This window comes from Dermacentor andersoni, chromosome 8, assembly GCF_023375885.2.
Source record: "Dermacentor andersoni chromosome 8, qqDerAnde1_hic_scaffold, whole genome shotgun sequence".
Lineage (NCBI taxonomy): Eukaryota > Metazoa > Arthropoda > Arachnida > Ixodida > Ixodidae > Dermacentor > Dermacentor andersoni.
This window is the reverse complement of record NC_092821.1, coordinates 100,914,973-100,941,426: the sequence shown is the minus strand read 5'-3', so window position 1 is coordinate 100,941,426 and position 26,454 is coordinate 100,914,973. Positions and strand designations below refer to the sequence as shown.

Genomic DNA, 26,454 nt, shown 5'->3' with positions numbered 1-26,454 from the left:
AGATCATGGCTTGCGGATGGCACGCTGTGGTTTTCTATGAGCAGTATGTGTTAGTTTCATAACAGACTGCGTCAAACGGGCCACAACAGCTGTTCCTTTGTCTGTTATGTCGTAACGCTATGTGTGTGACAAAAAACTGAGCCACTTCAATGGCGGTTCCTTTTGTAAGAGAATATGTCTCAGCATACCGAGTCAGATAATCGGTTGCTACCACACTCCACCGCTTTCCTGAGGTTGATACGGGAAGGGATGCAAGTAAATCCCGTCCTATTTGTTCAAATGGTGCTGCTGGTGGCTGTATCGGTTGCAGAAAACCTGCTGATTTGAGTGGCGGTGTTTTGAGTCTTTGACAATCTCGGAACGTTTTGACATAGTGCTGCACTGAATTCATCAACTTCGGCCAGTGATCTTTCTGGCGGATTCTCGCCAGAGTCCGACTAACGCCTAAGAAGCCAGCCGCAGGATCATCATGGCAAGCTTCTAAGATCTCCGCTCCCAGCGATGATGGTACGAGAAGTAGAAACGTCTCGCCACAGTGCTCGAAGTTTTGTTTGTAGAGGACGTTGTTCCGGAGGACATACGAACACAATCCGCGGACGAAAACTCGAGGCACTCTCACTTGCCGACCCTCCAGGTACTCGAGTACGCTGATGATGAACCATTTCCGTCGTATTCACAGCTCCAAGAAATGGGAATTCTTGCTCGTATTCACGTGACGTAGTTTCTTTTGGTGCGCGTGACAAGCAATCGGCATCATTGTGATTGAGACCGGACTTGTAAACAACCGTGATGTCATGCTACTGTAGACGCAAACTCCATCTAGCGAGTCTTCCAAAAGGGTCCTTGAGGTTCGCCAGCCAGCACAATGAATGATGGTCGCTGATGGCTCGAAACGGTCTGCCGGAACCCACTGATGACCCACATAACCGCGAGGCATTGCTTTTCTGTGGCTGAGTAATTTGGCTCGGCTTTTGATAACGTACGGCTTGCGTACGCAATAACATTTTCTTCTCCATTCTGCCACTGAATGAGTATGGCACCGAGACCAACGTTGCTCGCTTTGGCGTGTATGTCCGTTTCGGCATTTTCATCAAAATGGGCAAGTAAGAAGGACTCTGCAAACGCCGTCGTAGCTCAGAGAAGGCGTCTTCTTGTTCTTTCTCCCACACAAAAGGGACATCTTCTTTTGTCAGTCACGTGAGTGGTTCGGCAATTTTAGAAAAATTTTCTACGAAACGCCTGTAGTAGGCACACAGTCCCAGGAAACGTCTAATAGCTTTGTTGTCTCTTGGCTTCGGAACCATTTCTACTGCAGGGATCTCAGGATCGGGGCGGACGCCTTCAGCACTGACAATGTGTCCGAGAAAGCGGAGCTCACGAAAGCCGAAGTGCCATTTCTCGGGTTTAAGGTCAATCCCGCCGTACGAATAGCATCCACAATTGCTCTCAGTCACTGCATGGGCTGCTCGAATGTAGTGGAGAAGACCACCACATCATCAGGTTAGACGAGGCACGACTGCCATTTCAGTCCGGAGAGAACAGTGCCCATCATCCTCTGGAACGTGGCGGGCGCAGAACACAGACCAAATGGAAGCACCTTAAACTCGTATAGACCATCCGGTGTCCGAAATGCCGTTTTTTCGCGATCTCGCTCGTCCATTTCTATCTGCCAGTATCCACTTTTCAGACCCAAAGAAGAAAAGAAGTAAGTATTGCGTAGTTTGTCCAAGGTGTCGTCGATGCGCGGGAGTGGATAAACATCTCGCTTCGTGACGAGGTTGAGTTTCCTGTAATGAACACAAAATCGTAGGGTGTTATCCTTCTTTTTGACCAGGACTCCCGGAGATCCCCACGGGCTATTGAATGGCTGTATTACATCCTCTTCAAGCATTTCCTGCACTTGGCTTCTTATCGCTTCTCTTTCTTTTGGAGCCAGTCGGTACGGGTGTTGGCGCACTTGTCTTGCAGGTTCTTCGACAACAATGCGGTGTTTTGCGACGGGAGTACGACGGACTTTCGATGAAGTTGAAAAGCATTCAGCAAACTCTGTGACCAAGCTCACAATCTTATCTCTTTGCGGTGATGACAGCTCTCGGTCAATGTCGATGGAGGTAAGGACACTGTCTAAAGTGACAGAAGCTGGTGATGCGGCATCGAGGGTTACATCCTGCTGCTACATCCGCAAGTTGTGCATAGTCATGAAGAGACGCTATGCCTGCTCCCTTCGCCACGTGTTGTGCCTCATTGCCAAAGTTAGTCAAGAGGGCATCCGTCACGCAGGTGAACTAGGCCTCTTGCCACGCATATTTGCTTTTCCATTAGCAGCCTGATATTTCCGTCTCTAAGTCCCTCATAGTCGCTGATCCGTGCCGGCACTGTCTCGTGTTCATCCACAATACGGAGAGAGGAAATACGTGGCTGTTCTGTATCAGAAATGGTAACAACATTTTCTGTAGAAAACAACACGCGTGATTCTTGCAAGTCCATAATTGTACCATTCGTTTGCAAAGAGTCCATGCCCAGTATCAGCTGACGGAAACACTCAGGGAGAACAATAAAGCTGCTGACCTATGCAAAGCCTCTAATTCCGATTCTTGCTGTGTACATTCCCATGGTGTCGACTAAGTGTCCACCTGCTGTACGCTTTGGAGGTTCGGCGCAATGGGTCAATACCTTTTTCAATTTTCTGGCGAGTACACTACTAATAACTGAATAGTCCGCACGAGTGTCTATCAACGCAGTCACTTCGAAGTCGTCGATGATGACGCGCAACTCAGAAGTAATGGCGTCATCACTGCACTTGTTCGTCGTTTCGTCACTGCCGTCGTCTTGGATTGGTAATGGAGGGCATTCAGTGTTCCGGGCGTCAGCGGCCTTGCCTGCACAGGCCGCTGGCTCTAGTTTTCCCGTCACAGACTTTGTGAGCGACGCCTCGGTGAAATGGAAGAGGGTGGTGGACTGGGCACCCTATAACGCATAGGCGCTGCCGATCGAGGTTCATGTTGCTGGGGGTTCCGAATAGTTCGTGCGTAGACAAAAATGCTTCAATTTCATCAGGGCGCTGACCATTTCGAGGGCAAGGCGCATTCATAGTAAAGCCACGCAGTCCTACTCGGCGATACTGGCATTCCCGGTACAGGTGACCAGCCTCCACAGTGGTAGCAGAGGGGACGGCGGTCTGCAGTGCGCCATACATCGCTTTTACGTGGTCTTCCTTCTGCCATGGGCGGCACATTGCGAGGAAGTACCCGGGGTGTTGTGGCCGTTCGTCCAAAATCCGTGCGGGCTAGGTCCCGACATAAAACTTGGGCATACGATATCTGCGGCTGACGCTCTGATTGTGCGCAGGGCCATACCTGAGGCTCTGGCAAACAAATTACTTGCCGGACTTCTTCGCGTATGACATCGGCAAGTGAGGACACCATAGGAGGGCGGTTTCTGCAGCTCTTCCCTTACGCCAGACCTCACCATATCGCGTAGGATGTACATGTTGTTAGGGAGGGCTCCTGACCCAACGTCAAATGATACGACGCTTACATCTCTGTTGTACTGCCTCGCAAGCTGCTGCAGCGTCTTTTCCATCGTCGTCGCCTCTGATCAAAATTCGGCTACAGTGCGGGAGATTACGAATCAGGCCGGCAAAGAGCTCCTGTTTCACACCGCGCATTAGGTTCCACAATTTCTTGTCCTCAGCCATGTTTGGATCGGCTCGGCGGAAGAGGTAGGTCATGTCCTCAATGTACATGGTCACACTTTCATTGTTCCTCTGGTTCCTCGCCTGAAGAGCGGCTTCTGCCCTCTCTCTGCGGTCCGTGCTCGGGTACGTAGCAAGCAGCTCTCGTCGGAAGTCGTTCCACGATGATAACGACGCTTCATGGTTTTGAAACCACGTGCGTGCAGATTCCCCCAGCGCAAAGTACACATACCGGAGTTACTTTGTTTCGTCCCAAATGTTACATCTGGTGACCTGGGTTAATCTGGCGACCGGCGTCCGGGGTGAATCAACGACGACGGGAGGAGAGGCTACTTGAGTAGCCATCCCACTGGTACCTAGGCTGACTGCGGCCGCTGTCCTTGATGAACTGGCGAGAGGACGAAACTCGGGGGCATCACCTCGTATGCGGCGGCTCGTGCGTTGGTGGACAGGCGTTCGGGAATCCAGGCTAACTTCGGGGATCCGGGCTACCTTCCCTGGCGCGTGTGGGGCTTGGAATCATACCCCGCACCTCCACCAGACATGTAGCCAAAATTTACGGCAACCGTTTCTATTAAAACTAATTTATTCTGGGCGAACATGTGCCCGTCAGCAAAAACCGACTGTGCACTCAACAAAAACGGCCCTCGAGCTTCGCTTCTTCGAACGTCGTTCTCCTCATTGTCGACTCCCATCGCGTGCCAGTCTGATTCTCGCGCACGAGCCACCGGTTTGCCAGCATCGGCCCAGCGTTGCCTTGCGGTACTTTTCTTGATGCTTGCGGTGTGGCGGCTCTTTTAAACGCAGTTCGGATGGGATGGTCGTCTTTTGTTCGCAATGCTGGTGGCAGTACACACGCGCCCACACACACGCGCCCACAGACACACACACACACACACACACACACACACACACACACACACACACGCGCACACGCACACGCACACACACACACACACACACACACACACACACACATATATATATATATATATTGCGACGCAGCAGTTATCACGACGTTTATTCCGAGTCGAAAATGCGGCGAAGCGACCACGCCCACAGCACGGATCACCAAAGCTGAAACTTGTAACACAAGCCAGGAGTGCGAAATAGTGTCGGGAGTAGCACTTCATCGCCAGGGCGGCAGCAGACGATGTGATGAGAGGCGTCGTAATGCTGCTTGCGGTCCTGTTGCCGTGCAATATATATGAGAGAGAGATAGCTTGACACCCCACTCAAGAAATAGTTGGTACACCACTGCCACATGTATATTGCGTGCTTCTTTTGGGCAATGTGCGCGGGCGGCTCGACAAGGAACACGAAATTCTCCTGGCTCTCGAGCTGTCGGTTGAACTGGCCAGCGGTGCAGTTATTTTGGAAAATATATTTTGTAGATAGTCTTCAGGGCTAAATCCCTCGTTCGCTTAACAATATTGCTAAATTTTGCTTTTAGGATGTCAGATTGAAGATGTAAGCGTTTTATTTAAGAACAATCATGCTGCTACGTCTTTATGTTCTTATCCTAAGCACCACAATAGATGTTTCTGATATAGAAGACACGTTTCTATAGTTATCTGTTTATGTGTTAACCATGGAGAAAAGTAGACAGTGGAAAGTTTGTAGGGAAACTGGATAAGCTTATGTTCAAGGTCCTCTGCAGTACGTTGCTGCTTTTTCTGAAAAATAAACACCATACAAATGTGTCAAGCGTACAAACTACTCAAGGCGTGCCGAAGCAAAGCCGCGCAAACTAAAGCGCACCGCAGGGTCGACGCGACAATAGGGAAGCGGTCAACAATCAAATCAACACTTCTGTGCCCGCCGCGGTAGCTTTGCGGCCATGACATTGCTAGAGGCCGTGGATTTGACCCCAACCACTGTAGCGGCATTTCGACAGCGCCGAAATGTAAAACGGACGTGCACTTAGATTGAGGGACACGTTAAAAAAAATACGGTGTCCGAATTAATCCGGAGTCCGCCACTACGGCGTGCGCCATAATCCGATTGTAGTTTCGGCAAGTACAGCCCAAAAATCAAATTCTAGTTTTGTACTTCTGCCACAACGCGATGTGCCATGTAAGTAAATGACTATGCTCAACCCTGTCACAGGTTATGAAATATGGTGCACGATAACGCCACAAGCAAATACCTCTCCCAGCGTATTTGTGTGCTACGCAGACAAACAGCGCTGGTGCATGCAAGGTAATGTTTAAAATCAACTCACCACCCTCGTGTTAGACTAAACGTTGAATCAATTAAGCTTAACCGCAGATATCACCGCTAGTTATTGTCACTCCAAGCATCCAGCACGGAAAGCCTCGCTTACATCAATACCCACAGTGCGTTGCATCGTCACTATTTTTTATGTGAGTAACCATGTGTAAGAAATCAGAATTTCTAAATAAAAAAAAACATTCTTCAAAATATACGACTCACGTCATATCATAAATATCGTATGCAACATTCTCACCATCCTTATCTTTCGCGATACACGCAGGATGTTCTACACAGCGCTATTGTTTATCACATTTTAAAATTTTGATGGCTTACTGGCGATTGTGACCGTTGTCGTTCGTCTGAAACACATGTAAAGCTGTTTTCAACATTTTAGCAGAATTTTTGCTACGCATACACAAAACAGACAGCAACGATAAATATGGCATTCGTTTTTGTATCGGCGTCCGTCCTGCGCCACAATATAACAAATACTCAACCACTAGCACACAAAAGTTATGTTATTACGACAAAATTTAGCAATTTCAAGTTCTTAACGTTGGCGCCGTCATTCTGCTGCTATGGCCGTTAAAGCAAAATTTTCAATGAGATATTTTAATTTTGTACTCTTAGTATCCACTATTGTTTTCCTTATTGATGGATTATTTTCTTTACTCTCGTCTTAAGTGGCAACATTTTCGTACAAACTAGTGTTGTTGTTTTAATTACAAAGTTTCTATACCATTTTATATCGAACCTGTGTGGCTTGATTAGAAGATTCACGTCGTATTCGCTATAGCTTGTTTGCTTAACTTCAGAAGGACAATTAAGACTCCGCAAACTGCTACCTTTGAAAATGGAGACACAGCAATGGAAGAAAGATCCAAGGTCAGTGCTCCGTCCTAAAGTAAATGTATCGTCCGATGCAAATTACAGTTTTAAGAATAAATATTGCAGCCTAAGCGCGGTAAAACATAATTTAGGAATGTCTGGTCGTATAATCAATTGATATGCATATAACAGAGTTACTTACGACACGTATTTAAGGGCACGCATTTGTTGTTGGTTTGACGAGCGAAGCCAGGTCCGCACCCGCACCTTACTCTTTTCTTCTTTGTACAAGTCCAGTGGTCGTCATGTTCGGCGCCTTGACAGTATACCTGCGGAACCAGGGCAGATCCATCGCAGAACATTCCAACTTCGTTTTCTGGGCGTGCTGAACAGGGAGAAAATGCAGAAAGCACATAAAATTCAAAATATACTTGGATCACGCTTGACTTTATTTATTATTCCAGCTAAGGCATACTGTTCTCTCTTCAAAAAGTAATGAGCTTCCCTTTTAGCTATTCAAAATTGTTTCTATCCTGATTTCGCTTTTTCCGCCTAAGTAGTTATTCATAGCAGGTTTCTTTTTCATCCCCACCACCCATGAGATTATCTCAGCCTCTCTTACTTTCCGCTTGACGTTCTTTGTTGCAATTTTCTTCCCCATACAGGTCGCATACTTGCTGGCTAGCTTCCTAGTTGGTTTTCTTCACTGTGAATCAATGTTTTTCCTTTACGAATTCCTGAAAACTCTCCCAGCCCATTCACTTTCTTCCATATTCCTCAGTCGCTCTTCATAATCAATTTTACTATCAGCTTCTTTCCCTTAAAAGCTTCTCCAGCCCATATCACCCTGCACAGCGTCATTTGTAGTCTTCGCGTGAGCGCCTCATACGAGGCGTCCCACTGACCTTTGGTTGCCATCGAGCCCTGATTGTACACCTGATTTCAAGCAAACCGTATATCCAAACGTAAGTCCCGGAACAACTGGACCTTTCCACATACCTTGGCGCACCTTGTACCCATTGTATGCCAATATAACTCTGTTTCATTATGTTCACATTTCTATTCGCCTTTGTGTTATTGCTTTTTCCAGTGTTTCCATATATCTATTGCATTCGTTTATCCATATACCAAGGCATTTCTGTTATTTAAACTAATCTATTTGATGGCCCTAAATTGATGCTGTCGGTTGGCTGATTTCATTGAATACGATAGCACCTGATTTTTTAACGCTAAATTCTAGACCTAAATTCTCGCCTTCCTGTCCGTAGATATCAACCATACATGCTCATCACTTTGCTTGTTAGCTAGGAACACAATGTACTCCACATAAAACAAACCTGAAAGCTGCTGCTCTAGTACTGTACCCACCTGTCTGTATAAAAGGATAAACCCGGTATTATTTTGCTGTAGCGCCCTTTCCATCCTAATTATGTACATCATAAACAGTTGTGGGCATAAAGGACACCCTTGCCTGAGTCCTTTGTTGATATCAGCTTCGTCGCCCAAGCCTTCCACTTCAAAAATATCCCACCAAATGATGTGGTCTATCTCGTCATACGCTCCTGCAATGTCTAAAAAGGCCGCTTATAACTGTCTCCTTTCTACCCTGGATATTTCATTACACTAAAGACAAATAAGTTATCATCCAGACACCTACCTATACTGAAGCCATTCCGAAGTTCTTTCAAAATGCCATTATCCTCTGCCCATGCTTGCAACATTAATTGCCTGCATTTCTATCTTATATATTACCGATATATTCGTGAACGGTGTATACGAGTGAATTCTGTTTTTCTCCCCTTTATAAATAAATGCATTGTACTTTGTTGCCAGCTGTCTGCCATGCAATGCGGTGGAGGCAAGCGCCATTTGGATGTTTCGCAAGGAAACGCACGCGCTGCGAAAATTCTAAATTGACTGAAAAGAAAGAGAAAATATATTTTGATTATGAAAAATGTATCTCTGTGATACAGTTAAATGGCAATGACCGCCGCGCTCTGCGGATCTTGCGCTGAAGAGGGGGTTTATGGGTTGTTCTTGACTGAAGCTCAGGCACGGGGGGGGGGGCGGTCCCCCCACCCCGAAATCAGGTGGCATACCCCCCCCCCCCCTCCCCACCCACGCCACCACTCCTCACACATTCCTAAACCGCCGCCAGATCAATGTTGAGACTTCGCAGCTGTTCATCGGTCAGCATTATGCTGCCTTTTTCACTCCTTTTAGATGGCGGTAGTTATCGGCATCTCTTGTAATGTGAAGGACTGTTTTCTCATAGATTCCGCACCCGCGCGATTAACTCGAGATGCGCTCAGTTGTCACCATCTATTCAACCGTCACGCGCATAGCTGTTGCTTTTGTTAGTTCAACCTTCTTTGTTTAGGCTGATCCTGGGACCAGGAGAGGGATGCGGCTGTCACTCAGCTGGTCTGTACTCTCGTGGAACGAGTTGCGGCCGGAGAAAACGCCAATTGCGTTTAACTTTTCATTTTGCTTCATTATTTCCTTGAGTTACGGCTCGCCACGACGCTGGCAGATGCCCGGAACCATATACAGGTGATATGGGTTAGATAGGGTGGGAAATAAAATAATGTGAAAGAGCGTCTATCATGAAACCCTGCAATAACCCTTAAACCCAGAAGCAAGATGACTGTCGCCCGTTACCGCGTCTGTTTTTCCCTAATTGGATAGCACTTTTCGTGCAAAATTGGCAACTGGAAACAAAAATCGCAAGGAGTTCAGAAATTAAGCGACCTACTAAGGGAGAGAGCCAAGGCAACAACCAAACTGCAAGCAAAAGCGAATAATAAAAAAGTTAACCGTTGTTTATTTATGGATCAACATCTTTTTATTTAAAAAGGAAGTAGAGAAAACGCCGCCGGAAGTGGAAAACAATTACTTGTTTTGAATGACGCTTCTACAGTTATCGGTCGAACCGCCTCACGTAGCCACTTCTCTCCTGTGCTTATGTGGGTGTTTTTCTAACCTTTCGCGGTGAGCGCAGTACGTCTAGAATCGCAGAGTCTTGCGCTCTACGCGGTTGTATGGGACTGGCGGCGGCACAGCGTTACGCAATTCGCGGAACTGTCAAAACTGATCAACAAGGCGAAAATAACTGATGTTCGAAACTATAACATGAGAAAGACTGAAGAAGCCGTAAAAAATAAACACAGCCTGAAATCAGTAAAAAAAAGGAACCTGACATAGGACAAACCATGATGTATGCACTAAAAATAAGAAGGATAACATCATCAGCAATCTCGAAGATATAATAAAAATAGCGGAAAAATTGTAAGCTGGCCTGTATACAGTACCCAGAGGAGTCACGATACCTCACCTAGCAACAGTAATGAAAAGGATACAGAAACTCTCCTATAACTAGCGATGAGGTCAGAAGGGCCTTGCAAGACATGAAGCGATGAAATGCGGGAGGAGAAGGTGGAATAACAGTCGATTTAATCTAAGATGGAGGCGACACAATGCTTGGAAAACTGGCGGCTCTTTATACAGAGTCTCTATCGACTGCAAGGGTCCCAGAAAACTGGAAGAATGCAGACATTATACTAATCCACAAAAAAGGACACGTTAATGAATTGAAACATTATAGGACCATTAGCGTGCTCCCAGTATTATATAAAATATTTACCAAAATATTCTCCAATAGAATAACGGCAACACTCGATTTTGTCAACCAAGGGAACAGGCTGGCTTCAGGAAGAGATACTTTACAATGAATCACATCCATGTCATCAATCAGGTTATCGCGAAATCTGCAGAGTACAATAAGCCTCTCTATATGGCTTATATAGATTACGAAAATGCATTTGATTCAGTAGAGATACCAGCAGTCATAGAGGCACTACGTAATCAAGGAGTACAGAACGCTTACATAAAAAGCTTGGAAAATATTACTACATGCGTGTGGTGTTTGTTTGTTTGAACGAGGCACGTGGGTGCCATCACTCCAGAAAAGAGGAGGAAGAAGAAACTGGGCTCGCGCTGTGAATCTGACCGGTCAACGCTGCAACCGTTGTTGTAAATATAATCTGTAAATAGTTTGTCGTCTTACTGACTCGTCCTTCGCGTAAGAATATCTACAGAGGTTCTACAGCTACCTTAATTCTACACAAGAAAAGCAGGGAGATACCTATAGAGAAAAGGGTCAGACAGTGAGACACAATTTCTCCAAAGCTATTTACTGCGTGCTTAGAAGAATTCAAGCTATTAAACTTGGAAGGCATAGGAGTAAAGATCGACGGCAAATATCTCAGCAACCTTCGGTTTTCCGATGATATTGTTCTATTCAACAACAATGCAGACGAGTTACAACAAATGATTGGAGACCTTAACAGAGAGAGTGTAAGAGTGGGGTTGAATATTAATATGCAGAAGATGAAGATAATGATAAAGAGCCGGGCAAAGGAACAAGAGATCAGGATCGCCAGTCGGCCACTAGAGACTGTGAAGGAGTACGTTTACCTAGGTCAATTAATCACAGGGAACCCTGATCATGAGAAGGAAATTCACAGAAGAATAAAAATAGGTTGGATCGCATACGGCAGACATTGCCAGCTCCTGACTGGAAGCTTACCATTATTATTGAAAAGTAAGGTGTGCAATCAGTGCATTTTGCCAGTGCTGACATATGGGGCAGAGACTTGATAGCAAGTTAAGGACCGCGCAAAGAGCGATCGAACGAACATTGCTAGGCATAACGTTAAGAGAGAGAAAGAGAGCGGTTTGGATCAGAGAGCGAACGGGTATAGACGATATTCTAATTGACATCAACAGGAAAAAATGTAGCTGGGCAGGTCATGTAATGCGCCGGTTAGATAACCGTTGGACCATTAGGGTTACAGAATGGGTACCAAGTGAAGGAAAACGCAATCGAGGACGACAAAACACTAGGTGGAGCGATGAAATTAGGAAATTCGCGGGCGCTAGTTGGAATCGGTTGGAGCAGGACATTGGCAATTGGAGATCGTAGGGAGAGGCCTTCGTCCTGCAGTAGACATAAAACAGGCTGATGATGATGATGATGATGATGATGATGATGATGACGACGACGACGACGACGACGATGATGATGATGATGATGATGATGATGATGATGATGATGATGATGATGATGATGATGATGGTGGTGGTGGTGGTGGTGGTGGTGGGCCCGCCCCCGAAAAAAAATTCTGGGTACGTGCCTGCTGAAGCTACATGCTGCATTCATGAATGCACTACTACATCTATTATAACTGGTTTTTTCAGTTTTCCTCGAAAACCTTTGGTCTTGAGAACGCTACTTTGATGTATCTTGAAGAAAAATTGAATCCACAAAAGGGTACCTTTTGAGCCAATTTACTGTTAACCTAAATCTCTTTTGAAAAAATATTCTAACACACTTGCAGCCGCATTTCAATGAGCCAAGCGAGATTACTTTCAGAACAAGATTTTGAATAATGGCAATAATACGAGGTGCAACTGGCAGGACATCGAAGAATCCTTGAATAATAAATCTCGTCAACATTTAACAAAAATAAAAACTGAGACACAAACATACAGCCACCCAGCTGATATCGCGAATGCCTTCAGTGAGTATTTTAGTAGTACTTGCTATTCTCAAACAGATCCCCCATTACCGACATTGCGTCATCATCTTCATTTTTTCTACTTGCGATCTACGAATTCAAAGGAAGTTCTTCATGTTATATTCGCTTAGGTCTACTGGACCTGGCCTAGATATTGTTAACAAAATGTTCATAGCAGGCATATTTTCCAGTTCTCTGAAAGTTGGTACAATAAAACGTGTTTACAAAAAAGACAATCCTGAACTTCTGAATAACTACATGCCTATTTGCATTCATTTTTCAGTAAAATAATTGAACGACTAGTTCATACACGTTCATCATCCTACCTAGCAAAATGCATTCCACTATCACATAAGCACTATGGCTTTCGACATGGTTGCTCAATAGGGCTGGCGCTCCTAAACTTCACCGATAATATCAAGAAGGCAGTCGACCAAGGCTTGCTGGTTGGAAGTGTATTTATAGATTTAAGAAAAGCTTTTGACACCATTTATCACAAAATTCTAATACACAAACTTTATTCTTACGGCAAAGCTGGCCAGCCACTTCAGTTTACTTCTAGCTACTTAACTAATCGTACTGAAGTTGTTGAGATTGACTGCACACTTTCATCTGCTAAGAACATATGTCAAGGCGTTCCTCAGGGCTCGATCCTTGGCCCGCTGCTCTTTCTACTATTTATTAGCGACCTACCTAATGTTCTCACGACTACGGACTGTATATTGTATGCAGACAAAATGACTATTTTTACTTGCGCTAATAATGTCGGCAAGCTACAGCGCAATGTTAACGTTGATCTGCATAACATAACTTCCTGGTGTCGAAAGAACATGTTGCGCGTCAATCCGCTAAAAACGATTTTTATGGTTTTTCATTCCTACCCTACACTAATTTCAAAAGCTATATCTGTGTTTCTTGACAACTTAATACCAATACCTGACCGCACAAAATTTCTCGGCATAGTTTTAGACAAGCATCTGAAATTCAGTCTCCATGCGCAGTCACTTGTCTGTAAGATTACTTCGGAATACGCGCTATAACCGAAACCCGCTCATATGTTCAGCCGCAAATTATCTATTCCCCTTATCATGCACACATTCAGAGCCATTTATCTTACTGCGTATCAGCCTGGGCTCACACATACCTCGCTCACCTCAGCCAACTTCAACGCCTGCAGAATCAGGCCCTTCGTCTCATGACTTTCAGCCATTTCCTATACAATGCAACGCCACTTTATTGCAGGTTAAACATTCATCCTCTTCATCAGCTCTTTCAGTTGAAGGTAATAATCGCGATCTATAATTATTTTGTAATATTGCAGATATAGATGGCTTTGTTATTGAAATTTTTTTAAATACCAACCCTACTAGGTTTTCTGAAGTCAATAGTAATCTTTTATCTAAAGTGCGCACAAACTATGGTAAGTTCACTATGAAATTTGCGGGAATAAAACTATGTAATTGTATTCCACATACATATAAATCAACCCCCACAGAGCATATATTCAGGAACCAAGTTAAGAAATATTTTATGCAGCAACTCTCTTCCTCCGAACAACTGACTTCTGTGATTATAATAATAATTGACTTAGCTATTACACGACATGTTATATTACACCTATTTTTACTCTAATGAAAATTTGCATTGCTTGTCACTACAGAAGTTTCTTTTTTGCAATTATTGTCTTACTAGACAGCTTTATATTTTTCCGTTTTCGCGCACTGTTCCTTATTTTTATCAAATTGTCAGTAAAGTCACCGTAACAAATGCTTGATATGTATCTCGTTTTTTTTTTTTTATTTTCATTTTGTTCATGTATGGGAGTCCCCCTGACAGTTGCTAACTTTGGGGCTCCCTGTGTAATCCTAATTCCATATACAGTTCATTGTAAAACTGACATCGTCGATGAAAAAACTTGAACTTGAACCTGCACGTTGCGAACATATACAAAAAGTTTATAAAGTCGCTGGGGCAGTCTCTTAGTGCCGAACGTTTCTTGCAATGCAAGTAAAATAAAACCTACATCACGCAATGTTTGCGTCGCACATAAATACTGCCATCTTATCTGAGGCACCAAACGAAAACTAACGTTGATAAAATCCTTACAGTGCAAAAAAGAATCATCCTGTACATTGGAAATCACCCGCACTTCTCTCGCACCAGTCACCTGTTCGCAACCTATAATACCATTCCCCTGACAGCTTTGTAGAAGTTTCAAATTTTACATGCGCTTTATTCCTCAAACAGCCTCTTTCATGACTTCTTACCCGCTGCCGCATCAATAGAACGCCATGAACATGTTGTTTCCACAAGAAGTACTGATAACTGGCATGTTCCTCGCTTTGGAACTAATTATAAACATCAGTCACTAAGATATAATCTCCCTCCAGTTTTAAATAGCTACACATTTCATACTACGCTACGTTAAATCAGTTGAGGCAGCAATTTCTTAACACATAATGAAAAAAGCACTTAACACTGCCCTGAATATCTCTGTATTTAAAAGGTCGTTCATCTTGATGTGCTTTTTGTATGGCCTGTGCGCTGTTCCATTGTTGTAATTCCTTTTTTTGTTTTTACTTTTTGTTGAACTACTTTTCTTTCTTAGCTTTACTTATGTATGAAAGGGTTTCATGGATCACCTACGTTAGAGTACGTGTAACTTTCGTTGAATTTGAAACAGTGTCTGTTTCAAGGAGTCAAATTCCAAACAGTGTGCATGCTGCACACCTAATGGCATGTTGGCTACTGATACCGTATTTAACTACGTGTTCTGTGTTAACTGCATGTCCTTATTTTTTGAATACCTCAATCGTGTTGTTTAATTTAGTTTTTTAGTGTTTACATCGTCCCAATGATCCACCTTGATGTGGTCTCTTGGGCGCAGTCTAGCTGTCTCGCACAGCATTTTGCCGAAGAGCTCGGACCATGTGTATGGTGACATAAAATGAACTGAATTGAATTGAATGCGGCAAACACTCGTGTGGTGTACCACGTTGCAACTCCACCGATAGCTCTACGTCAGTGTAGTTCCGAAAAGATTCGCAGCGTTTGATTGCATCTCCACGTTTAACATGAAAAGCGATCCGGACTGCACTGTGAACAACGTGCACCGACGCCAATGATTGACCTACTATTCCTCAAAGTATGTCACTCAGACCATTACATCGTACCACGCCGACAACGATGCAACCAACGAGAGCGAGTTGTCCTAGTGCCACAGGCTTCCATATCAATGACGTTAACCTGCCAACCATCTGTCGACCAATCCGCGGGCGATCGGCCAGCCAACGGACAAGATCATAGCCGCAGCGCCTTCGCTTGTATGTATCGTTGCTCTGGCTCAAAAGGAATTAAAACATGCTTCTGAAGTTGATATGCACACACTTCAGTTCCCTCAAGCCTTGCTCTTTTTGTTTAAAATCATGTTGATCCTGCGAAGCGAAGCTTAGCCTAGCGGAGCCATCATGTTCGTGCTCCGGCCACCGCAGATGACTTGAGCTGAAAGCTAAGCAGTTAAGACGAAAAAAACGGCTTTTCTTGTGCAATGGTGGCTTTATTGTCTTGAACTCGCATACTCTTCACCTCTAATGGTGCCAAATACTAAGTGAAGGCAAAATGAGTGGGGAAAGAGGAGACAAAGCGCAGTGCAAACGCGTGTGCGTCACCATTCACCAAGGCTACCAGTGGCATTCGCTACCTAGATGGATGGGTCTGTGCGCGTTGCTAAGCTGGCACACATCTTCAATCCAGGGATGCACTGTTTACCTCTGCGTCAAACGGCAAACAAAAAACAGTGAATTCGGTGTACAGCAGCTTAAACAACCGTGTCACTCCGTTACCAACATTGTCAGCAATGGCATCTTTCTCACGTTAGTTCACCGCCTCTAAATGAAGCCTAAGCGAGCATAATTTTCTCTAATAATTTCTTATGGAAGTCGCAAGGTGTAACTATGATGAAGTTCAAGAAAATTGAGAATCAGCAATGACAGCACGTAATCTATGCGTCTGATTCACAGTCGCAGCTGTTTAAGGGCCTTGATCGCTCTTATGGACTAGTGTGAGGGCGAAACAACGTGGCTCATCTGCACTGATGTGTATTTCTTGCTACTTTTCAACATTATCACGCATAAGCGATGCGCTCTTTCCACAATATTTGACGCTAACAACGATCTGTGGCTGTACGTATTGATAAAGACGAATGCACCTTTAGGTCATGCTGACATGGAAGTCTGCGCTCGAAGGCTTCTTCGTTATGCGAAATGTCTAAAGAATGTGTAGAAGCAATACCAAAAGCAAGCAGCGAGCGTCAGAAATCACCAACAACACATTTTAGGGCAGCCGCATCACCAGGCGGGAGTCAGCGTGCTTTTATCGGCCACACTGTAACACCACAGGGCAATAAATTCCTTTGAGCCATAGTCGGTAAGTGCTGCATGGCATCCAGAAATGGCATGCTACTATAAGGTCTAGAAAAAATACTGGGTCCTATGCTTTCCCCTTCATAGCAATGACAACATTTATATTTATCTTATTTTCCTTGGCTACAATGGCTCACTCTATGAGCTGCAGCCTTTCTACATTAGTCACAAGCACCTCGCCCATCTCATCCTAGGCCTTTTTTGTGCACGACCTCCTTCTTTTTACAGTGAAGTCTCAGTCGAATGAACTTTGAAGGACCCAAGGAGATAGTTCACTTAACCGAAAATTTAAATATTCACGTAGAATATGCAATAGCATAGGGCACAGCAGGCATCGAGTCAAAAGGGAGAAATGCAACTAATGGAGCTACGTAAATAAATATATATGAAGTACCGAACAGTTACTTTGCTGCCGGTCTCGTTTTGAAAAAAATATAATTTTAATTTGCATTGGTGCTCTTAAAGCTCAATATGCAACAAAGCTGTCCAGAGAGGGTATGTTTCTTGCGCAATTCCTCTGGCACAGCTTGTTGCTGAGAGACGAAGCCTCGCAACTTTCAAGGCATCCTACGGCCGTGGCTAGGGTTAGACGATTTCAATATTCCTCTGCGACTGCAACTTGCTTCTCGCAGTCTTCTCTTTGGCACGAACACTGGAAGCAGTTTCCAGATGTGATAGTTCAGCACAGGTAGCCCGCTACTTTAGGCCATTTTAAACGATCATCTCTCGCAGACAGCCCAATCTGAGTCCTTGGACACGTCTGATTAAAAATGGAGACAACGATTGCATGAAAAAAATGAATGCATTATCGACTAATTACAAAGAAATGAAATGTAAGAAAAGGTTTTAACATTTTTGTTCTGCCACAGTTGCAATTTAAAAATTGTAGCCGATGAGTTCGGAAAGCGGATCACCTGGGAACCAATACTCAGGATGAAAATACTTGCGCTATATATACTGCCGCACTGCATTGGCGGTGCAGGTATTTTCGTTCTTGAATGCATTAACTATCCTTCTGTTAGAAAAGTCGATGAAACGACACTGCATTTGTATCGCATTTCGATGGTGCATATCTCAAAATTAGTGTCATCCACAGAATTTTTTTGAAGTGAAGAAACCTTAGAATCCCATTAGCTACAATTTCTAATTTGCAACCTGTGCAATTAGGTAATCACTTAGAAGCGTAATTATTCATATTTGTTAAAGTCGAATATGCATTTCAATTTATCATGCAAGTAATTTACACTTGTTTCAATAGGCCAGCTCAAGGAATAGAATTGCAATATCTAATATATCCGATTTTTTAAAATTCGAATTTCTTTTCTTTGTGGATATATTTAGGACAATATTACACATTGCCATAGAGGACAGAACTAAAGGCAAAAAATTTGCCTAACTGGGCCGTGCCACCCGTAAAGGAGCAGTGTGGCAAAAATGCACTGTTTGTTGTGCCTTGCGGCTGCTCGGGTCAAAGGATGCTTCAACAGCAGACGTGTAGCTGTCGAATGCTATTCACGCTTAATCATGTTTTCCATGCGAAAGAACTGGCGACTAAACCAGCCTCACGTCAAGATAATTGACAAACGATTATGTATCGCGTCCTCGTCTTGTCAACGGTCCGGAGCTGACGAACGAGCTGAGTCCTGGGACCCTAAACTAATGGGGTCATAAGTCCTGGGCAGCCTACTAAGTGCTGCAAAGGTGCGGCCAAGGAGCCGCAAGAAGCCTTACGATGACGAATTCATGGGAACAGCCTCGACCACGGTTTTCTATGAAGTTGCATCTTCATAGGATCGAGGGCGGGTCGAAGATTGGGCACCACAGGCGGAGTCCGGAGAGGTGGTGTGACTCTAAGGGTGGGATTTTGCAGACTGTGCGACAGTTCGAATTGGTTGAGAAGATCAACAAAGGAACAAATGGAGAAATTAAATGCTTACAAGGAGGAGCCACACTGTTGAAGTCGGTGTGCTCAGACATGCTTATGATACTAGCATGTAGCGTGCTCCGAGAATCATGGAGCCGTACTTGTAAGCGCTCAACGCATACATTTGTGCATAAAATGCGTTTTATTTTTCTCTTGGAAGCCGCTTTGGACCTTTATTTCTCCTGGCCCCAGGCACGGCACCAGCCTTGGTATATTCGTGGGCGCTTAGACCCCCGATTTCACAACAGAATCCAACTGACCACACATAAAACTATAAAACATATGAAGCATAATAATGTTTACGCGTATGCAACCTGTTTAGCCGAAACAACATAAATATTAGAATGGCTTCCAACAGAATGCGCGTAAAAGTGTTTTCTGCAACATGGGATATCGTTATCTTAGTGGAACGCTGGTTGCGTTGACGTCCACAGTGATCGGGAAGATGCTTCAAGCTTTTATTTCTTGTGTTGCCGTTTGTGTTTACTGTGCCTCTCGATTAGCTATTTGTTCTTTGTTTTATTTCAAGAATTTTTCTATGTACATATAATACGCCTTTATGAACTGTACTACATGAGTTCCTATACTTCCTTTTTCGCATTGATGCTCACCACATTTAGATGTTCTTTGTTGAACAGGATAAGCTTGTACTCTCACATATTTCAAGGCAAGTTGCAGACTTTTCTATCCTGGGTAGCAATTGAAGTGACCATAATTGCAATTTTACCAATGTGCTAAGATTTCTTTTTCGCTTGGCTGTTGGAGAAAGTTACATTATTACCATCATGTTTTACTGCATCCATAACCGCCTGTACACCATTTTAGCCACAATTATACCATAAATGTTGCGTGACGCGACAACTATTCACTCCATGGCAATAATTCTCAGTTTCCGAAATATGACAGAAAAACGTATTCTTTGTATTTCAAGATATACAGACTATGGGACAAATGTCGAAAAAATGATTTTCAGGAATGCTTTGAATGGGGAAACTACATTAGAGGAGAACTAAAATAAAGAAAACGAACTCATCAGGGCCTGGTTTTTTTTTTTTGCATTTTGTGTAGGTCGAGAAAATATGCAACGCTTATGCAGGCCAGGTTGGTCCACTTCGTGTAGTTATTAGTTTGCTGAGGAAACTTAGGAAGACCTTAGGGCCTTGTTTTTAGCCCTGCTGTTAGTAGTAAGTGTAAAAAAAAAGATTTATTATGGCTTTATGTTTCGAATACATGCGACTCCAAAGAGCATTGTAATATGTTTTTTATCGCTGAACGTTCCCGCCACAGATTTCACACCCAATTTTCCGTCACAACAGAACTTAAATGTTAAATGTTACGTAGCGCGCAGCCATTGTCAGTAAAGGCCATTACATCGCTGTCAAGAACCCTGCTGACTGCAGAGCTCTGAATTCTGGCAGGTTGTGGAAGCAGTGCATTATTTTGGGCCCCACGGTGAGTATTCGCCACCATGACGGCTCAAGGCATACCGATTCCCCAGAAGCTACGCTTAAGAAATTCTTCTTTGATGTGGTCATTTCATTAGGCTTCAAAATATAGGTTAAGGACCAGAACGGGCCTTAAAATAGTGGAAATTTCGCGCTCATGCATACGAAATCTTGATATAGAGTAGCGAAGGGCTAACAGCATAAAAGACATCAATGATCTAGCACATTGTGTTGTCGCCTGACCTACTCGTGTCGTTGTTCAAAGTACGCTACTAGATAGGAAAGGCAAGCCAGGAACAAATCATACTGTCTGACGAAATGACACTCCAAACAAACCCACGTGTAAACAAAATGCTGAAGTAAATTAAGGCACAGTGAGACGTTGAATTTGGCCTATATATGTGTTAGATCGCAGTTGTTTGGCGCCCGTTCCGGCGTTTCGTGGTGCCGTCGTTCCTTGCCGTGATCAAGGTCATCATTCGCGCACTGCTCTAGCTGCGAGCGCTGCTGCTGCCTTCTCTCACGCGCGGTGCGAGTCTTGCTCTCCCATTGTCCTGCGAAGCCGGATCACGTGTTCTCGCCTAGCCTCTCGACCCTTCGTCCGCGCAGCGCCGTTGCGGTGACTCTCGGCGCAACCGTCCACTTCGCTCTCGCCGTCCCTTCTCCCGCTCTTGCGGCACTGCCGCGGTACCGGTGGCGGGCGCTCCTTGCCGCCTCGCACGTGATCCGCGGCTCTCCACTCCTCCGTCTACGCATCACGTGGCTGTACGGCTCTCAGTCGTGTCTCCTGCTTCCCCTTGTGCGAGGCGCTTTCCTCAGTGGATTTTGTCGCCGCTCGCAGTGCATGCGCCTGGCTGCCCTTCTCCCCGCCTCCACTCCTTCCCTATACCTCCCCTTAGCTGGCGCAGTGCGGTTGCGGTGACTCGGAGAGGTATAGTGTTTCGTCCCCTTCCTTCTACTTCCTACCCCAACCTTATTCGTCCACATTGTGAGTGAATGTGAGTGTATGAATGTGTGAACTCTACTCAATACCCCTGTTCTGCACCCGTTCCCTCATCCTACCTCAGAAGAAACAATAAATAATAATTCCTAATGTCCCCTCTCCTCTCCGCCCCGGTGACCCACTTTAACATGGCGCAATGGCGCGTCGCCAAGCGCATGAAGGGGGCGCTGCCGTCCCTCCCATTACTTTTATAAATTATTTCTTGGCAAAAAGAAAGTCTTCATTACGCAACTACATCACTGATCTTTGTTCAGACGTGTCAGATGTTTCATATTGTGCAAAAACAAAATTTATTTTGGTTTTAAAGTGTGGCCTACCATCATATAATGATGTATAGACAATTATTAGTTGTGCCTCTGCTGCTTCTATTCCTATTTAGGTTGCTTCCGAAAAAAAATACATTTGAAGTTTTACATTCGCAAGTAATCTTCGCGCATCTTAACCAAGCTTCCAACTTACTATTCGCTAGCTGCGGATATTTTTCGGGTTTAAGGCGGAGACGCATATATTGACCATTTCAAGGAAAACCGATGTTGCCCTGACAAAGAAACGTTGCACAGACGGATTTCGCTTGCATTTGAAGTTTACTTGCTTCGCAAACTATTGCTTTATTCAACTAAGCGTCTTGCTGTGGCCGTCATGTTTTCATTTCGTTATATAAATAAGTAGTTCAGGAGTATGCATCAATTAAGTTTATTTTGATTATCAATCAGAAACATTACAATACTGCACAATTGCCACACTCTCAACAGTGTCTCTACGGCTCTTCCACAAGAAAAAAGTTACTTACATGGATAGACATATGAAATTTTGCACGAGAAAAGAAATATCGCCTGGACCAGTTTCATGGTAAACGTTCGCTTGGTTCGCCCCTGCTGTTTGAAAAGAAAAGAGAATTAATGAAGGTGTGCCTCAATGACCTTTCTGGTGAATTGTTTCAAAGCTTTATTCGCAGTGCACTTAGTTTAGAATCACAACCTAAATATCGACTTACAGAAATCGCAACATCTAAATTCGAGGAGAACGCTTACTATCTCCTGATACACACTTGAAAATCCTTGCTACTACGAGCACTCTGCCCAGAGCTCTTCTGACCACCTCTCCAGATTCACCGCAGAAATGTCCCGCATGAAATACAGTGAAACAGTTCAACAGGGAATAGTGCAACAGTGAAGCTTTAAGGGCTGTTTCCAGGAGCTATCATTGATTTTTCGTTCAACAGCTTGGCAAAGGTTAGCTGAGACACACAGTAAATACAACCAAAGGAGCACTTGTATGTCTATGCAGCGCATCGTCTTACGCGTTGACGACAGATGGACGGACAGACGAACGGACGGACAGATTTACGAAGGAAGTCGCCCCAGAATGCATGTGCATTAAACATTTTTAGTTGTACTTTCAGCGGGCAGATTACGCTTGGAACGTATTCCACAAGCCCACAACTTTGTTAAACTACGACAACAAATGCGCAGATCGTGACGGAGGTCCAACCGCAAGCGCATTACATTGAGTTGGCAAAATTATCTGACCAGTAAATGGATACTTCTTACAGCTGATTTTCCAGTTTCATAATACTTCTTTCAGCTTGCCATCTTCACTGGCCCAGCGCTTCGAATTATTCAATATTTGGGCTCGTATTGCTAGCTTCTAACTTACTTTTTCAGCTCAGATGCCGGGGTGACTGCCCTGGAAAGGAGTTGGTCACGCGTTGAAATCCCGGATTAGGACAAATTTTTCGTAGCCTGTGGAATGTCTTTCAGACAAATCCGTACGGTTTGATGTGTGGCCTAGCATTACACTCGGACACACAAAATTATTTCTGTAGTGATACTTCCTACCTCGCCCACTTACGAAGAACTGATTTGCTTATATATTTTAAACATGGAGGGCAGCAAACGGCGTGCTTATGTAAATGGTTTATTTGTGAGCTCCATTTCCGAAAAAATCTCCTAACTTACACCCCACGGCTGAATCCAACGTCTACGCAAACATCACAGTATAGCCCAGTAGCCCCAGTGGAATCTTTCGTCTGCTTCAATGGATAGCTCTGAAAAGAAGCATCACTCGATTGTACGAACGCAGGAGTATTAGTAAAAAAAGGTATTAAATATTGACCATAGTGTCTAGCACATGCAACACGTGATTGCATCAAAACCTCAAGCGCCCGCAGCGCAATCTCTCATACACTTCGCTGCTTAGTTACAGGCATCGATACCTGAGGGAATTCGAAGGATCCGCTTTTCGTGCATTTCTTTCATCAATATATTGAAAACCATTGTATTCATGCCTTCTAATCAAGGAGAAAAGCAATATTTTTGGTTACAATACAAATGACATCAAAAGTGCGAAAGCTTTTTGACATGTCAACAATATTATTTTACTAACGTTCTTTTTTAGCAAACGATAGCTTCAAACGAAAATTCTCATGCAACCCGAAAGCGATGAAGACGCTCAGCCCGAATCAAGAACAAACGAATTTGATGTTTCGAGACCACGATGAAAATGCGGTGATACGCATCCCTATCGGTCATCATTGCTTGTGGCCGCTCATTAGCGTGGCCCGTGGCACCAGAACTTATGACGAAAAATATCTGCAATGCGACTGAGCGCTACATTATGCAGCCTCGAATTGACGTTAAAATAGCGGCTCTTTTATTGAAGCTTCTGACGTGATATTATTTCAGTCTCTGTAGAAATTGACATGCTGGCTCACTTAGAATGCCACCATAAGTTCCCGGAATTGAAAGGGTAGTGCCTGCACTTTTTTCTAAGCGCTCAACTCACAATATAGCTGCCAAAGTCAAGAAAGATATTTCGTAATAAAGTATGGAGCTTCAAGTCACGTTTTGTGAATTTCATGAAAACGCATAGTTTTTTGGAAATGCTTCCATTTCGCGACCCTGTTTCTTTTTTTATTGCAATATCAAGTATACAGACGCTCCTGGCTCATTTCTGTCGTCGCCATTGGCGGCGCTGTGAGGTTCTGTATCAAATCTAAAGGCGATAAAATCGCCCCCCCCCCCCCCCCCCCCCCCGCCGTATGCTAGATGTGCGAGTAAAATGATACGACGTTGAGCCGGCGATGGTGGCTCTACTTCGCTCACTCAAGGGAAGAACGCCGGGAGGAAGCGCGCAGTCTTCCATCGAGCGCACGACTCCGGAGGGGGGGGGGGGGGGGGGGTTGACAGGATGTTTCAATCAGACGGCTTCTGTGCAGCCGTGCGCGCCCGCTCGTGCTCCGCCATCTTCAAAGCCCCCTGCGATCAAGATAGAGCCCGCTGGGCGTTGTTTACCCAACCTAGATCACGTTGGTGCAAGTGGCCGCCCGTACGTCAATTCATTCGATACTGCAGCCGCGCTTCCACACGCCAGTGTTCTGGCAGCCAGTTTTCGTGGTCATCGGATGCGATGCTTTCATGTTTGCTTCTGTGCGCATAACGCCTTGTTTGTTAATTTAGTCAGTGTGTATGTTTAGAAGGTTATACGACCGATAAAACTATTATCCTTAATTCGTATAGATGCCTAGAATTTCGCTATCACAATCGACGCTTGCGATTTCGGGGGAAACTGCGACTATTTTTTTTTTTTATCTGGGAACTCTCGACAACCTTCCAGAGGGCCAACAGGTTACATAATGTCGGCCATGCAGCCAAACGTGTGTCAGTAATAGCGCGTCTTATCATGTCCAAGTTATGCGCTAATAACAAACCGTTCCAGTCGCCTGGCGCCCCCCATGGCTCCCCATCATAGGCAAAATCATCAAAGAGGGGTCCTACGCAAAGCAGTTGGATAGGACTGCAAGGGATTAAAGGCCCGCGCGATAACACACCGCAACTATATCGGTTCAGGTTCCTCCAGTAAATGTTCCTCCACTAAATGGCGCTAATAGGCTTTGAGGCGCAACATTGATAGAGTGAAAAACATGTGTAACATATCTGATTAACTCAAACAGGCAAGGTGACTATTTGTCACCACCCCGATTCAAAGTATATACCATTAAATGATCACCATCATCAGCAGAAGCAGCAGCAGCACACCACACCGACGCTCGTGACAGCCGTGACGGAGACTGTACTTCAAGAGGCTGGATCGTTTAGTGATGGCCAGGGAATGCCAGATTGCGGTAGGGGAATCTGATGGGCGGTTTCGCAAGGCTTATTAAACAAAGTTGTACTGATAGAAACTGGAGGTAGAGGCGTGAACAATACGAAGATGATATCTGCTGTGGACGGTCTTTGCGCTAAGCTCGACAATCATCCCGAGACAAGGGCTAGTTGCTAGAGGCTGGGCGTATTATGTCTAACTCTATATTGAATTCACGACGAGTGATGGTAAGGCGTCGCCGACGGGCGGGGGCAGGGTAGCGGCCTTGGGATTATTGATAGTAGTTTTGATAGACGTTCCCTTAGTTAGATTTTAGAATTGCAGAGGAATCTAGAACTTTGTAAAGTGCAACATTCCGAGAAACACTTCTTATTCCTGTTGATAAGGTAGAAGAGAGCACCCCGTTAACAGAAAGGGGTGAAGTCAGAAAAGGTGGGACCAATGAACGTCCACGACCACTTTTTTTATACGCAAGAAAGCAAGTATCTGTGAGTGCTTGTTTTCTACTAGGAACCATCAAAGTCCAGTGGAGGTTGTGGTGCAGTGCAAGGCTCGAAGTTAGGGAGCATTGATTTTATGTGAAATTCTGTGAGAGATGGGCAGTTTGGAGTGGAGACGTCTATTGGGTTAAAGGGACACTAAGGCAAATACTAATTCGACGTAGACTGTTTAAATACCATTCCAAAAACCTCGAAACTGTTGTTTAGTGCCAAGAAGAGACTTAGCTTCAAAATTGTACCTTAAGGATCTGCATACCTTTTTCGAAATTCAGATCTCCCACCACCCAACAGGGGGAGTGGTGACTTTGCATACGTCATTATCGCCCTTTGCTGCCGTCGGTGAGTAAAACGGCACCCGACAGACGGCGGCACCGAGCCAAGACAGAGCGGTGGATTCGGCGCTGCAGCTGCTTTTCGTCAAGTGTCGTAGACCATTCGGGCATCCCGCGACATCACATGCAAGTTTAAGTCCCTGCTGCTTGCAGTTTGTGTGAGTTTCGTGAGCCAGGAAGCTTAGTGCAGCACTACGCGATCAGTCGAGTGAAAACGAAACCTTTCGACCGCCCGCGTCGTTTTCAGCAGTAATTTCAATGAGTTTTTGTTTTCTGAGCATGAAATGGCACTGGACAACTATCATTTCGTATCATCTACTAATACAATTCGAAGATGCTTTTTGCAATGACTAGTTGAGTACTAGTGACATAATTTAACAGAGGTGTGCTTTCATCATCGGGCAAAT

The 26,454-nt window shown here is 44.6% G+C and overlaps 1 protein-coding gene across 1 annotated transcript in view; it reads right to left on the bottom strand.

Annotated features, from left to right (window-relative positions):
- Positions 1–26,454, bottom strand: part of LOC129386648 (uncharacterized) — a 167,018-nt gene that overhangs the window by 134,398 nt on the left and 6,166 nt on the right. Inside the window, exons 2-3 of the mRNA XM_072284039.1 lie at positions 21,902–21,986; positions 6,942–7,124 (exon numbers count right to left, since the gene is read on the bottom strand). Of these exons, the coding sequence (XP_072140140.1) occupies positions 6,942–7,124; positions 21,902–21,959 (241 nt within the window). The 5' untranslated portion in view covers positions 21,960–21,986. The remainder of the gene's footprint in view (positions 1–6,941; positions 7,125–21,901; positions 21,987–26,454) is intronic.